General features: G+C 41.1%; 1 protein-coding gene across 3 annotated transcripts in view; it reads right to left on the bottom strand.

The window, feature by feature from the left end:
• The window catches only part of Ripk1 (receptor interacting serine/threonine kinase 1), a 42,508-nt gene extending 26,946 nt beyond the window's left edge, over positions 1-15,562 (bottom strand). Inside the window, exons 1-3 of one of the 3 annotated variants that reach the window (XM_071613638.1) lie at positions 15,241-15,562; positions 1,315-1,536; positions 29-185 (exon numbers count right to left, since the gene is read on the bottom strand). In XM_071613638.1, coding sequence (XP_071469739.1) covers positions 29-185; positions 1,315-1,466 — 309 coding nt within the window. In that variant the 5' untranslated portion in view covers positions 1,467-1,536; positions 15,241-15,562. Of the gene's footprint in view, positions 1-28; positions 186-1,314; positions 1,537-14,430; positions 15,070-15,240 lie in introns of those variants that run through there. The other 2 variants (XM_071613639.1, XM_071613640.1) reach the window with 2 other exon arrangements.
• Positions 15,563-16,085: the final 523 nt, after the last annotated feature.

The following is a 16,085-nucleotide window of genomic DNA, read 5'->3' as shown; positions in this document are numbered from 1 at the left end:
ACCCAGTGCACTACAAAATGTCCTCTACCTGGGCCTTGAGCACCTGCATCAGGTTTCCCTTCTCCATGTACTCCATCACCAGGGAATAGTCCCCTTCTTCTATGATGATGCCCAGGAGCTTCACCACCCGACTGTGCTTCAGTCTGTGCATCATCTTCCCTTCCTCAAGGAGCGACTCATTGTACCTGTGGGCGGGAAAGATGCCATACTGAGCGGGGCACATCTGGCCCCTTCTCCCTCAGCACCTGGGAATGTATGCATTTCTGCACCTGTAATGTGTCACATCTCACATGCTTCAGTCACATTGGGAACCATACTGATCTCTTTCAGATACAGACCATGAGCCTTACAAAGCAGAGAGGCTTCTCTTTCGTCTTTGCACCCTTCCTTTCCAGTAACTGGCAGTGGGTATTCAAGACACGTAAATCAATGAACAAAAAGTGCACCAACAGCAGCAACATGGCCAGATGAAGACTATTCTGGACAGTCCAATAAAAGAAGGCCTCTCTTATATAATTACTTTAAAAAGAAGAGACAGGTTAAAAAAAAAAAAAACACTCCACTGATTGCTCGAAAAACAGGCTTCTTGGCCCTTTTCATAAATGGTCTTTTTTTTTTTTTTTAATATTTAGGGCTGGTCCTTACCCCAAACATGAAGCAAACAAGTAAGTCTACTTTCATTGATTCCTCTGGATCTAGAATGAGCCTCAAAGGCTCCTGTATTGAAACCTTGCCCAGCTGGTGGTGCTATTGAAAGTAGCCTAGTTGGAAAAGGTAATTTACTGGGGGCTTGCCTCTGAAAGGTGTATTGTATCCCTGGGGCCCTTCCCACCCACCCTGCTTCCTCAGCTGCCATGAGGCCAGTAGCATCCTCCACCACATGCTCCCACTGCCATGGTCAGCTGACCTTGGACTGAGCCCTCTAAAACCAAAATAAATCTTTCCTCCTTTAAGTTGGGAGGAAACTTCCTCCTTTTCCGCCTTTAAGTTTCCTTTTCTTTTTAAGTTGGGGTATTTTGCCACAGCTAAAAAAAGCTGACTAAACACCTCACATATCCATTGCCTCCCTCATGTCCTTCTCTCTTTTTAATTTTTTCCCCTGCACTTCTCTTCTATTATGTCCTAGTTTAACTAGCCTCAGAAACCTCACTAGAGATAATGATAATAGTAAGAGTAACCATTACCCCTGACATAGAGCTGGTGTATCAAGACTCACATCAGGTTCTGACTCATCCTGAAACCTGTACTGTCCTTGATAGCTACTTTCTGTGGTCAGCAGGGAGTGTGGCCCACCCACCTCTGCTCCCAACTCACTCAGTGCACTTGGGCCCCGTGTACACCTTTTTCAGGATCACGAATCCATGGGTTCTGTGAAAGCACAAGGACACCTTCCCAAAGCCTCCGCTGTCTAGATCTTCTTTCTTCAGGAGGTCACTGGAGTTCATCTTAATGTCATCCAAGGACATGTCTGGTTGCCTTCTGAATACTCAGAATGTGCCCCAAAAAACTACTTTGTTTATTTCTCAGTGCTGGACCCTATAAAGAAGAGAGAATATCTCAGGGCAAAAAGATCATGATTCAAAAAGTCACATGCTTGGTGGACCTTTGATTTTTTTTTTTTTTTTTTTTGAGGATAGACATAATCTTTAAAATGAGTTGTTTTTCACAGAATCAAAGAAGACTGTAACTTTTATTCCCTCAGACTTGTCATTTTCCAGCAACATGGAGCACTAGAAAAAATATTTAAAACGTTCCTGCTACAAAGGACCTCTATATATTGGATAACAGGTGTCAAATATCTACTCCAGTGATAGCTGAGCTCAGTGGAAAGGAAAAAGAATTTCAGGAACAGAAAACAAACTGGGCATAGGATGAGGGGCACTGCCCACATGGAGACCCTGAAGGGCACTGCCAACCTTGCCAACTAGATGTTGGGTTTAAACCCCACTAGGGACAGGAGGTGAGGTGGGGGCATGCAAGAAAAGAGGACTGGAATGAAGACCCTACCTTAATATGATTCTCCAAAGTGTGCTACTCCTAAATGGAATGACAGGCTAGAAAAAAAGCAGCCCATTAGCCAATGAATACGGAGTCCAGGACTGGCATGAGGTATTAAAAAAAAAAAAAGTCTCTGTGTAAATTCATAACCTTGAGCCTGTCTCCAAATTTGGGCTTCAAATTTAGAGGATCCTGACCATCTTCTTCAGGCTGGTATCTCCCAAACTAAGAACTTTTATGTAGAAAGTGGCCAGATAGCTGAAGCCAACAAACACCCTCACAATCAGGCCAGATAGAACCCCCTCAAAAACAAAAAACAAACAAACAAACAAACAAAAAAGCACTTAATAGGAGCTCCCAATCCAAAATTATAAACCACAAAATAAAAAGTTCACTATGAGCCAGGTCCAACAAATAAATAGCAGTACGAGGCACCAAATAAGCTTAAGAATTTCAGACAACTAAACTATTGAAGAGAATTAAAAAACAAACAGGTTTAAAGCAATTATGAGCTGAAGTAAGAATTAGAAGACTATACAAAGAATAATGCACTTAGGATAGGAAGATGTGAAAAAAAAAAAAAAAAGGATTTAGAGAATGTGGCTGTCTGCATCAGATCTCAAAGTGGAACTATTTGCTTTAATCTTCTTCCTTTTTCTTCTACCCCTTCATATTCACTGATTTTCCCCAAAGTGAAACAAAGAATAAAATCTCACAGTGAGTCACCATAAACACCAATATATGCCTACCAGAACATCCAAAATTAAAAATATCAACAGTGCCAAATACTGATAAAAATGTGACACAACTGGAATTTTCATAAACTGATAGGAGTATAAATTGGTACAAACACTTTAGAAAAAGGTCTGATAGCTTCTTATAAAATTAAACATACATGTATATACTATGACCCAGCAATTCCATGCCCAAGAGAAAATAAAATATTTGTCCAAAAGGATTTGTGCAACGTTCAGAGTAGCATTATTCATGATAGCCTCAAAGTGGAAAACGTTTTCCAAGAGGACTGTGGTAAACAAGTCCATGCTATATTCACACAAAGTATGATTACTCACCAATAAAAAGGAGTTGAACTACTAATACAAAAAACAGCATAGAGAACTGGGACCAGACACAGAGCAGGCCCAGCGGCCTGCTGAGGGGCAGAGCCGCCCCCCACCCCCCTCGCCTGCCAGGTAGGGGAAGGGTGACCACCGACAGAAAAGGCCCAGTGGCCCCCGGCGGGACAGAGCTTCCAATCACTCCTGCAAGGTAGGCGGGCCTGTGACCCACCGGCAGAAGAGGAGCAGCCGCCTGCTGAGAGGCTGAGCCGCCCCCTCCCCCTGCGCCGGCATAGTAGAGGGAACTGGGACCAAACACAGAGCAGGCCCAGCGGCCTGCTGAGGGGCAGAGCCGCCCCCCACCCCCCTCGCCTGCCAGGTAGGGGAAGGGTGACCACCGACAGAAAAGGCCCAGTGGCCCGCGGTGGGACAGAGCTTCCAATCACTCCTGCAAGGTAGGCGGGCCTGCGACCCACCGGCAGAAGAGGAGCAGCCGCCTGCTGAGAGGCTGAGCCGCCCCCTCCCCCTGCGCCGGCATAGTAGAGGGAACTGGGACCAAACACAGAGCAGGCCCAGCGGCCTGCTGAGGGGCAGAGCCGCCCCCCACCCCCCTCGCCTGCCAGGTAGGGGAAGGGTGACCACCAACAGAAAAGGCCCAGTGGCCCGTGGCGGGACAGAGTTTCCAATCACTCCTGCAAGGTAGGCGGGCCTGCGACCCACCGGCAGAAGAGGAGCAGCGGCCTGCTGAGAGGCAGAGCCGCCCCCTCCCCCCCGCGCCTGCAAGGTAGTCGGAACTGAGACCACCACCAGAACAGGTCAGACCTGCAACCGAGAGACAGAACAGGCCCAGTGGCCTGAGGAAGGGTAGAGCCGCCCCCCCCCCACGCCTGCAAAGTAGGCGGACCTGCGACCCACTGGCAGTACAGCCCCAGAGGCCTGCAGAGGGGCAGTGCCGCTGCCTGCGCCTGCAAAGTAGGCAGAACTGCGACCACCGACAGAACAAGCCTAGCGGCCCGCAGAGGGACAGAGCCGCCGCCCGCGCCTGCAAGGTCGGCGGACCTGCTACCGACTGGCAGAGCAGGCCCAGCGGCCTGCAGGCGTGGTAGGCACATTGCCCCAATTGGAGGAGGGGCAGAGCCGCCGCCCGCGCCTGCGAGGGAGACTTTGCAACTATACAAGACCAATATAAATATATAGGGGGAAAATTCAATAGCACAACAGTTTCACCAAGAAGAAAGGAACGCAAACAGTATGAAGAGACAAGGAAAGAAAGGACCACAAGCATTGCAGGTCAACTCAACGTTAGAAGAGGTAATAGCTGCAGCTGATGGAATGTCAGATAAAGAATTCAGGATATACATGCTTCAGATGATCTGGAGTCTCAAGGAAGACATCAGACAGCAAAATCAGACAATGAAAGATCACTTCAACAATGAATTACATAAACAAATCCAAGAAGCAAAAGATCAACTATACAGGGAAATAGAGGTTATAAAAAACAAACAAACAGAAATCCTAGAAATGCAGGAAGCAATAAGCCAACTTAAAAACTCAATTGAGAATACTACCAGCAGAGTAGAACACTTAGAAGACAGAACATCAGACAATGAAGATAAAGTATTTCAACTTGAAAAGAACATAGACAGCTCAGCAAGACTGTTAAGAAACCATGAGCAGAACATCCAAGAAATATGGGATAACATCAAGAGACCAAATTTAAGAGTCATTGGGATACAGGAAGGAACAGAGTTTCAAACCAAAGGAATGAGCAATCTATTCAATGAAATAATTCGAGAAAACTTCCCAGACTTGAAGAATGAGACAGAACCCCAAATCCTAGAAGCCTATAGGACGCCGAATGTGCAAAATCATAAGAGACCCACACCTAGACATATTATAATGAAGATGCCCAACATACAGAATAAGGAGAGAATTTTAAAAGCTACAAGAGAAAGGAAGCAGATCACATTTAGGGGTAAGCCAATCAGGATAACAGCTGATCTTTCAACACAGACTCTGAAAGCTAGAAGATCCTGGAATAACATATTTCAAACACTGAAAGAAAATGGGTCCCAACCAAGAATTGTGTTTCCAGCGAAATTAAGCTTCAGGATGGAAGATGAAATTAAAACCTTCCACGATAAACAAAAGTTAAAAGAATTTGCAGCTAGAAAACCATCTCTTCAAAACATCCTTGGCAAAACATTACAGGAAGAGGAAATGGAAAATAACAATGAAAACCAACAGTGGGAGGTAGGACACTAAAGGGGGGAAAATAATCAAAGTGGAAAACAAACCATGTTCAGTAACATAAATAAACAAATATGGCTGGAAGAACAACCCATATCTCAATAATAACCCTAAATGTTAATGGCTTAAACTCACCAATCAAGAGACACAGGCTAGTAGAATGGATCACAAAACAAGACCCAACAATATGCTGCCTACAGGAGACGCATTTGATAGGAAAAGACATACATAGGCTGAAGGTGAAAGGTTGGGAAAAATCATATCACTCATATGGACTTCGGAAACAAGCAGGAGTATCCATACTCATATCAAATAAAATAGATTTTAAGCCAAAGTTAATCAAAAGGGATAAAGAGGGACACTACATACTGCTCAAGGGAACCATACACCAACAAGACATAACAATCATAAATATATATGCCCCAAACAATGGTGCAGCTATGTTCATCAAACAAACTCTTCTCAAGTTCAAGAGTCTAATAGACCACCATACAATAATCATGGGAGACTTCAACACACCTCTATCACCACTGGACAGATCTTCCAAACAAAAGTTGAATAAGGAAACTATAGAACTCAATAACACAATTAATAACCTAGACTTAATTGACATATATAGAATATACCACCCAACATCAAGCAGTTACACTTTTTTCTCAGCAGCACATGGATCCTTCTCAAAAATAGATCATATATTATGTCACAGGGAAACTCTTAGACAATACAAAGGAGTAGAGATAATACCATGCATCCTATCTGATCATAATGGAATGGAACTGAAAATCAACGATAAAAGAAGGAAGGAAAAAGAATACATCACTTGGAGAATGAACAATAGGTTACTGAATGATCAGTGGGTTATAGAAGACATCAAGGAGGAAATTAAAAAATTCTTAGAGATTAATGAAAACACAGACACAACATATCGGAATCTATGGGACACATTGAAAGCAGTTCTAAGAGGAAAATTCATTGCTTGGAGTTCATTCCTTAAAAAAAGAAAAAACCAACAAATAAATGATCTCATACTTCATCTCAAAATCCTAGAAAAAGAAGAGCAAAACAACAGCAAAAGAAGTAGAAGGCAAGAAATAATTAAAATCAGAGCTGAAATTAATGAAATCGAAACAAAAGAAACAATTGAAAAAATTGACAAAACTAAAAGTTGGTTCTTTGAAAAAATAAACAAAATCGACAGACCCTTAGCCATGCTAGCGAAGAGAAGAAGAGAGAGAACTCAAATCACTAACATACGGGATGAAAGAGGCAATATCACAACAGACACTTCAGAAATACAGAAGATAATCAAAAATTATTTTGAATCCTTATACTCCAATAAATTAGAAGATAGTGAAGGCATAGATAAATTTCTTAAGTCATATGATCTGCCCAGATTGAGTCAGGAGGATATAGACAACCTAAACAGACCAATATCAATTGAAGAAATAGAAGAAACCATCAAAAGACTACCAACTAAGAAAAGCCCAGGACCGGATGGGTATACAGCAGAGTTTTACAAAACCTTTAAAGAGGAACTAATACCAATACTTTTCAAGCTACTTCGGGAAATAGAAAAAGAGGGAGAACTTCCAAATTCATTCTACGAGGCCAACATCACCCTGATACCTAAACCAGACAAAGACACTTCAAAGAAAGAAAACTACAGACCAATATCTCTAATGAACCTAGATGCAAAAATCCTCAATAAAATTCTGGCCACTCGGATACAAAAACATATCAAAAAAATTGTGCACCATGATCAAGTAGGATTCATCCCTGGGATGCAAGGCTGGTTCAATATATGGAAATCAATAAATGTTATTCACCACATCAATAGACTTAAAAATAAGAACCATATGATCATCTCGATAGATGCGGAAAAAGCATTCGACAAAGTACAGCATCCCTTTATGTTCAAAACTCTAGAAAAACTAGGGATAACAGGAACATACCTCAATATTGTAAAAGCAATCTATGCTAAGCCTCAGGCTAGCATCATACTGAATGGAGAAAAATCGAAGGCATTCCCTCTAAAATCTGGAACAAGACAGGGATGCCCTCTCTCACCACTTCTGTTCAACATAGTTCTCGAAACACTGGCCAGAGCAATTAGACAGACGAAAGAAATTAAAGGTATCAAAATAGGAAAAGAAGAACTTAAATTATCACTATTTGCAGATGACATGATTCTATACCTAGCAGACCCAAAAGGGTCTACAAAGAAACTATTAGAGCTAATAAATGAATTCAGCAAAGTGGCAGGATATAAAATCAACACGCATAAATCAAAGGCATTCCTGTATATCAGCGACAAATCCTCTGAAATGGAAATGAGGACAACCACTCCATTCACAATATCTTCAAAAAAAATAAAATACTTGGGAATCAACCTAACAAAAGAGGTGAAAGACTTATACAATGAAAACTACAGAACCCTAAAGAGAGAAATAGAAGAAGATCTTAGAAGATGGAAAAATATACCCTGTTCATGGATAGGCAGAACTAACATCATCAAAATGGCGATATTACCAAAAGTTCTCTATAGGTTTAATGCAATGCCAATCAAAATCCCAACGGCATTTCTTGTAGAAATAGAGAAAGCAATCATGAAATTCATATGGAAAAATAAAAGACCCAGAATAGCAAAAACAATGCTAAGCAGGAAATGTGAGTCAGGCGGTATAGCGATACCAGACTTCAAACTATATTACAGAGCAATAGTAACAAAAACAGCATGGTACTGGTACCAAAACAGGCGGGTGGACCAATGGTACAGAATAGAGGACACAGAAACCAATCCACAAAACTACAACTATCTTATATTTGATAAAGGGTCTAAAAGCATGCAATGGAGGAAGGATAGCATCTTCAACAAATGGTGCTGGGAAAACTGGAAATCCATATGCAACAAAATGAAACTGAATCCCTTTCTCTCGCCATGCACAAAAGTTAATTCAAAATGGATCAAGGAGCTTGATATCAAATCAGAGACACGCTGTCTGATAGAAGAAAAAGTTGGCTACGATCTACATACTGTGGGGTCGGGCTCCAAATTCCTCAATAGGACACCCATAGCACAAAAGTTAATAACTAGAATCAACAAATGGGACTTACTCAAACTAAAAAGTTTTTTCTCAGCAAAAGATACAATAAGAGAGGTAAATAGAGAGCCTACATCCTGGGAACAAATCTTTACTCCTCACACTTCAGATAGAGCCCTAATATCCAGAGTATACAAAGAACTCAAAAAATTAGACAATAAGAGAACAAACAACCCAATCAACAAATGGGCCAAGGACCTGAACAGACACTTCTCAGAGGAGGACATACAATCAATCAACAAGTACATGGAAAAATGCTCACCATCTCTAGCAGTCAGAGAAATGCAAATCAAAACCACCCTAAGATACCATCTCACTCCAGTTAGATTGGCAGCCATTATGAAGTCAAACAACAACAAGTGCTGGCGAGGATGTGGGGAAAAGGGTACACTTGTACATTGCTGGTGGGACTGCAAATTGGTACAGCCAATTTGGAAAGCAGTATGGAGATTTCTTGGAAAGCTGGGAATGGAGCCACCATTTGACCCAGCTATTCCCCTTCTCGGTCTATTCCCTAAAGACCTAAAAAGAGCATGCTACAGGGACACTGCTACATCGATGTTCATAGCAGCACAATTCACAATAGCTAGACTGTGGAACCAACCTAGATGCCCTTCAATGGATGAATGGATAAAAAAAATGTGGCATTTATACACAATGGAGTATTACTCTGCATTAAAAAATGACAAAATCATAGAATTTACAGGGAAATGGATGGCATTAGAGCAGATTATGCTAAGTGAAGCTAGCCAATCCCTAAAAAACAAATGCCAAATGTCTTCTTTGATATAAGGAGAGTAACTAAGAACAGAGTAGGGTCGAAGAGCATGAGAAGAAGATTAACATTAAACAGGGATGAGAGGTGGGAGGGAAAGGGAGAGAGAAGGGAAAATGCATGGAAACGGAAGGAGACCCTCAGAGTTATACAAAAGTACATACAAGAGGAAGTGAGGGGAAGGGGAAAAATAATACAAGGGGGACAAATGAATGTCAGTAGAGGGGGCAGAGAGAGAAGAGGGGAGGGGAGGGGAGGGGAGGGGTGATAGTAGAGGATAGGAAAGGCAGCAGAATACAACAGACACTAGTATGGCAATATGTAAATCAATGGATGTGTAACTGATGTGATTCTGCAATCTGTATATGGGGTAAAAATGGGAGCTCATAACCCACTTGAATCAAATTGTGAAATATGATATATCAAGAACTATGTAATGTTTTGAACAGCCAACAATAAAAAAAAAATAAAAAAAAAAAAAAACAGCATAGAAATGGAAAAAAAAAACAATGTGGGATGAAGGATGATTATAAAAGTATATGTACTTTATAATTCCTTTTAATGAAGTTCTAGAATAGTCAAAACTAATCAATGGTAGAAAAAGTATTCTGGTTGCCCAGGGAGAGGTGAGGGGCGAGGGGGATAGGGCATGTGGGAGCTTTCTAGGGTGATAGTAATCTATTATATTAATGGGGGTTAGGTATGCACACACATATGCCTTTGACAACACTCCGAACATGTACAGTAGGTCCCCCATATCCATGGATTCTGCATTGGTGGATTTAACCAACTACCAACAGAAAATACTCTAAAAAACACTGCATCTGTTCTGAACATGTACAGATATTTTTCTTTGTCATTATTCCCTGAGAAATACAATATAACAACTATTTAGTAGCATTTACATTGTATTAGGTATTATAAGTAATCTAGGAATGATTTAAAAGGGGAGCTGTAGCTGTAGCTCAGTGGCAGAGTGCTTACTTAGCACAAGTGAGGCAGTGGATTCAAGCCTTAGCACAGCATAAAAATAAACAAAATAAAGGCATGCTGTCCATCTATAACTACAAAAAAATTAAAAATAAAGTACATGGGAAGATGTGTGTAGATTCTATGTAAATACTATGCCATTTCATATAGGAGACTTGAGCATTGTGGATTTTGGTATCAAAGCGGGTCCTGAAACCAGTCTCCTAAGGATACCAAGGAATAACTGTACTTTTAAAAACTGCAGATAAAACATTGATAGGCTTTGCAAAATAATAAAAGCTCTAAAGTATAAAAAAAAACTGCAGATAAATATTACACCAAAAGAACAAACTATAAATATACTGAACTTTAATTGTAGCATGCATGCTGTAGTATTTGGAGTATATGGGTACTGATATCTACAATTTAATTTGAAATGCATGCAAAAAAAAAATCATATAGCTGGGTGCAGTTACCCACATCTGTAATCCCAGCAATTTGGAAGGCTGAGGCAGGAGAGAATCCTGGGAAACAAAGAATGACCCTTTCTGCGCCCCCCCCAAATTAGACTCACAGATTAATAGAGGAGATAGCGATGTGATAAAGCCGAGTAAAACTGTGCTGATAGCCGATATATTAGCATACACTGTAAAATCTTTTTAACTTTGCACCTTATTTGATGTTTTCATAATCAAGTGTTAGAAAGCAGGAAGTTTAAAAAGTACCTTGGGGAGCAGACATTCTAAAAATGCCTGCGCTACTTACCGTCTTGTCCAATGGCCTGGTGCAGACAGCTCAGATAAGCAACCTTCTACATCTTATAGAAAGGCTAAGCAGATGATGCCCTCACCTCAGCACCTTAGACTAACCCTACGGGCATCTTCCCTGTTATGCAAGGCATTGCCAAGAGAAAGGAAGCACAAGAGAAAGAAATGGATCAATGGGACAGGCACAGGGAGGGGAGGATGGGGAGGATGGGGAGGCTGACAAGAAAAAGGCATGAAGGCTGAGGAAGAGAAAGGGTGAGGCCAGTGCTGGAGATGACATAGCAAGGAGCCATCATGGCAGTGCAAAGGGCATGGGCCTTCTTCTTACATGAACTTTGGCTCTGTAATTCATTAGCTCTATGAACTTGGGGAACTTACTTAGGTTTCAACTTCCTCATCTGCAAAAGTAAATAATAATGACTTCATCAGAGGACTGGCAAGGATAACATGAGAAAAAATATGGGAAAACACATTTATTGGTTGTGGCTATGATTAGCCTCATCGTGTGGTTATGTGGCCACATTTATTTATCCAAATTGATTCCTTTTTTCTGGCTTTGAGAATGCCAGCAGATCCCCACTGGGCAATCCATGTGAGAATAAAATTGGGGGTGAGGGAGAGATAGAAAGCATAAAAGATATAACATTCATTCTAGGCCTTCCTTTTTCATTTACTATAGATTCACTGGGGCACGTGGTCTTTCCTATCTCATGATGGTAATTTGTCCCAACCTTTTCCTGCCAACCTCTTGCCTGACTAGAGATTGCTCATCTGTCAGGTCTCAGTGAAACTGCATTTCCTAAAAAGAGTCATGCTACATCTTTCTGTTTAGAGATTTTCACAGCACCCTGTACCTCTCCCCTGAAAGTTAAGACAACTGTTATTTGAGAATTATTTCTAATGAAGCTCACAGAAGGCAAACAAACAAACAAAAAATCAAAAACCTGTTGTGGCACTGTTTCCAGTGTCTAACAGAATCTTAATATGTGCCAACTGATCATTAAATGGATAGCTATTATTAAAAAAAGAATTATTTAACTGTCCAAGAACAAAGAAAATAATTAAATGGGTTATAGCATAATCATAAGATAGAATATTACATATCAATTGTTTTCAAAGAATAAATCTGTAAACAGTTTTTGTGTGTAAACAGATATATATATGTATGTGTGTGTGTGTGTATATATATATATATATATACACACACACACACACACACACATATAGGAAAAAAGACATAGAGAAAGATATCCAAATATTAGCCAGGATTATTACCTGAACTATAGGGAAATAAATTATTTTTTACTTTACACTTTTACTGTATACAATAAACACAAATTATGTTTATAATAAAATTATGTTTTAAAGAAGGGATAATTCCTTGATTCAGTAGTTCTTGACTCTGAGGAATTAAATCTGAGATGTTGATATATAGTGATGTTCCCAGTTACACTACATAGAACAGCAAAAGCATGTAAAACAATGTATAGAGGTACAGAGTAGAGAATAAGTTATGTCCCATCCCTAGTGTTAAATGTATCAGTTTTTTAAAATAAGACTGTATAAGAATGTTAAATACCATGAAAAATACTTAAACAGTCAAGAAACTACCAATCAGGTCCTGAAATATGCCCATTTGGGTATACAATTTCAACTTTTATGATTTTTATTTGGAATCTCTCCTTCACCTCAGACCACATTTCCTCAAACTTGCCAATACTAGGCCCTCCAAGCTTCCTGGATGCATGATGCATCTGGGGGAAGAAGGCCTCTGGGCAGGTTCACTAGACTTCATGAGCTTGGCTCTTGACCCAATCAGTTCTCCATATGGTCTTGTGGTTTGCTACATTAGTCTGATCTTAATCTTATTTGTATTTGGCTGAGTTTCAATGATTTCTTCTTAGTGCTTTTCCTCCTTTATTTCCCCACAAATGATTCAGCCTTATATTACTGAAGATTGGGATTGAACTCATGATTTCACATACACTAGGAAAGTGCCTTCAATTCCAATGTGGTATGCACTGCCTCCAACTCCAATTCAAATTTATTTAACCACGTCTTGTGAGGAGTGAGGAATACCCAAGGGCCAAAAAAACCCACAATGAATTTAGGTTAGAAAGCCATATCATAATGGCATGTTACAGAGTATTAATGAAGGCAAACTAGCCATTATTAGTGCCATAACTAATTTCAACTAATTGCATCCTTTTAATGGGATTTGTTATTGTTTTGAGATAAACTCATATTAATCGAAGGATGCAGGGAAGCATTTTTTCCACTAAAATTAATGAAAATTCCCAAGAAATTTCTCAATTTACCCTCTAAGTCAGGATAAGTTTAATTATCAAAATAAGCATATTTACCTTTAAATGGTTAATCTAATTAATTTTCCATACATAATGAAGTGTGACAAAAAAATGTTGATTGTCTGCCAGTGTCTCACTTCTCTGCTAATGGAACTCTGATTTTACTCAGGTATTCAACAAGACCAGAGGGCTTCTCCAAGCTTCTCTGATTATAACAGCCTAATGCTTTGCCTAGAAAGAGTTGAGCAAGGAAGAGCCAAATGTCCACCAGCAAAAGACAAAATCAAAAAAGTATTTAAGCAAACATGATCATATTATTGGCACATTATGACCCTGTGAAGTCAATTTTATTATCATCATCATCACCTTTTCAATTTACAAGTGAAGGAACTTAAGATTCAGTGTTAAACAATTCACACGAAGTGGCAGATCCTAGACTCAAACCTTATCCCTTCTCTCAAAATTCCAAATCAGTTCTCCTATGACATGCTACTTCTCATGACCAATAATTTGTTTTTGGAAAAGTCCAGATACAAAGATCCAATCTTACAGTCTTTCCTGTCTATATTAATATGCATTTTGAAATATGAGGAGTGTACAGACTAATTTTTAAAAACATGAAAAATATGGTCCAAAATTGATATTCTATACATTAATATAATCAGCTATTTCTGCCAGAATATAATATCCAACCAAAGCACAGGAAGCTATATTTTCAAATTCCAGATCATATAGGTGGTATTAACACATTATGTACAAACAGTACCTTGCCCAGTTTGGAAGTTGACACTTCTTAACACTCATTAATAATCACAATCCTGGAAGTATAACATATCTCTAGGACTCAATATATTGCAGATAGGAAACTATAATTAAATTTGTTACCGCTGTTTTCTCTAAATTCCATTTTAAAATAGGCTAGTCTTACTTTTGTGTATAGAAGAGCTACAGTATTCCACTTTTCTAAGTGGCCACCACTGCCTCCTTATTCTTCACAAAATATAGATGAGTAAAAAGTCACTCTACATTTCCAAGTTCATTCCCTGTCTTGGTTTCTTCAGGTGTAAATCAGGTAAGAATTAATAAGTGGTCTCAAAACTAAAGGATTTATGCAAAGTTCCTTGATTCAAACAGCTTCATGCTTTGCTCAGGAGTCCTAGGCAAGGAGGAGTCAAATAAACAAAGGCAATCAGAATGAACCCGTACCTCCACCCACTCATTCTTGGCGAGGCTGATCAAAGCTTGTGGGAACATGATGCCGTTTCTTCTTTTCCAAACCCTGAAGAGGATCTGTAGCACTTCATAAAAGCAAATGCCATCAAAGAAGTCACCCACAGTTGGGACAATTCATCCCTTTTTTGTCGCTGTGGACCGCTCCTTCCGCATTTGCCATCTCACATCTAAGATTATACCCAAATGCTTTAGGTTGTCTTTGCAACCTTCTGTAAGCCCAAGTGCAATTAGTTAAAGGCCCTTTCAAAGGGTTGATAAGAAGTCGCAGCTAGGGACATTTATATTATGGCAAGAGCACGGCACTTTCTCTTACAGATAACTGCAATAATACCTCATCACCCCCACCAAAACGATAAACATAAAGCGTCTGCTCCATTGTGTCACCACAACCGTGGGTCAGACACCTGGCCTTGTCGCGCCTTGAACTTAAACCCCTACAAGAAAGGCGCGCCCAGGGCTGGAAATGTGGCTCAAGCGGTAACGCGCTAGTCCCGCATGCGCGGGGCGCCGGGTTCATCCTCAGCACCACATACAAATAAAATAAAGATGTTGTGTCCACCGAAAACTGAAAAATAAATATTAAAAAAAAAAAAAATAGTGCCCAGAGCGCTTGCCTGCCGGAGCCCGGATAACAGCGAGGCCCGACTTCCCGAAACCCTCGGGCTCCAGAAACCCCGCCCACACCCCCGCGACTGCGCGGCCACGCCCCTTCCGGGAAGCCCACCGCGGAGAAGCGCAGTGACCGCCCAGCCTGGGTGCAAAAGCTCCTCTAAAGCTACTTACTTTCGTTTCCGCTGCAAACTTCCTGAGGCCCAGGTGAGGGACTGAGCCGCGGTAGGAAAGTCGGGAGTCACTCCGACACCGCAGCAGCCTCGCCGGAGAGGGCTGGGGAGCGCACTCGAGCCCCGACGCGGGTACCACTGGGGACCGAGCTCAGCCGGTCGCAGTGACAGCCCAGCTGATTGACAGCCCGCGCCTTCCACCTCACCGCGCCCTGGCCCGCGCCTCCGTCGTCCAGCAGAGTCCAGCTTCACTTAGTGTTCCGGTCCAGCACCGATCCCGGAGATGCGGGCCGGCTGGACAGCCGCGCAGCGGACGCTAGGCAAGTGGCCACGCCCACCGCGCCTTATAATGTGGAGCCGTGACGTGACGTACTCGAGGGCGGAAACGGTTCTGTCTCCACCCTTCGTGTGCAGCCCGAGTGAAAATCAGATCATTCTCTGTTTTCCCGCCAGGTGGCTGATATTTCTTGAATACAAATTCCTGAATACAAAGTCACACAAAATAATGAGACACTCCAAATTCCATTTTAAAGGATCGCGCCTCAGCCTTGTTTTCAAGCTAGTTTCGAAGAGAAAAGAGGAAATCTCTGCAGAGGAGAGAGCTTGGCCTAGAGGAAAGCCCTAGGTGGGTTCCAATGGAGGAACCATACCAGGGGGGTTCCCAGCTTGTGGGTTAGGTATGCTAAAACCATAGGCAAATTACCATTCATCTGTAAAGTGGGGCTGTCGAGGAAGAACTGGGATGATTACTTTCAGCCTTTTTTTTTTAATTGTTTTTTTTTTTAAGAGATAGAATTTCTTTTATATTTATTTATTTTTTTAGTTTTCAGCGGATAAGACAGCTTT

This window comes from Marmota flaviventris, chromosome 6, assembly GCF_047511675.1.
Source record: "Marmota flaviventris isolate mMarFla1 chromosome 6, mMarFla1.hap1, whole genome shotgun sequence".
Lineage (NCBI taxonomy): Eukaryota > Metazoa > Chordata > Mammalia > Rodentia > Sciuridae > Marmota > Marmota flaviventris.
Note: the sequence above shows the minus strand (reverse complement) of the source record. Positions and strands in the feature narration are given on the sequence as shown.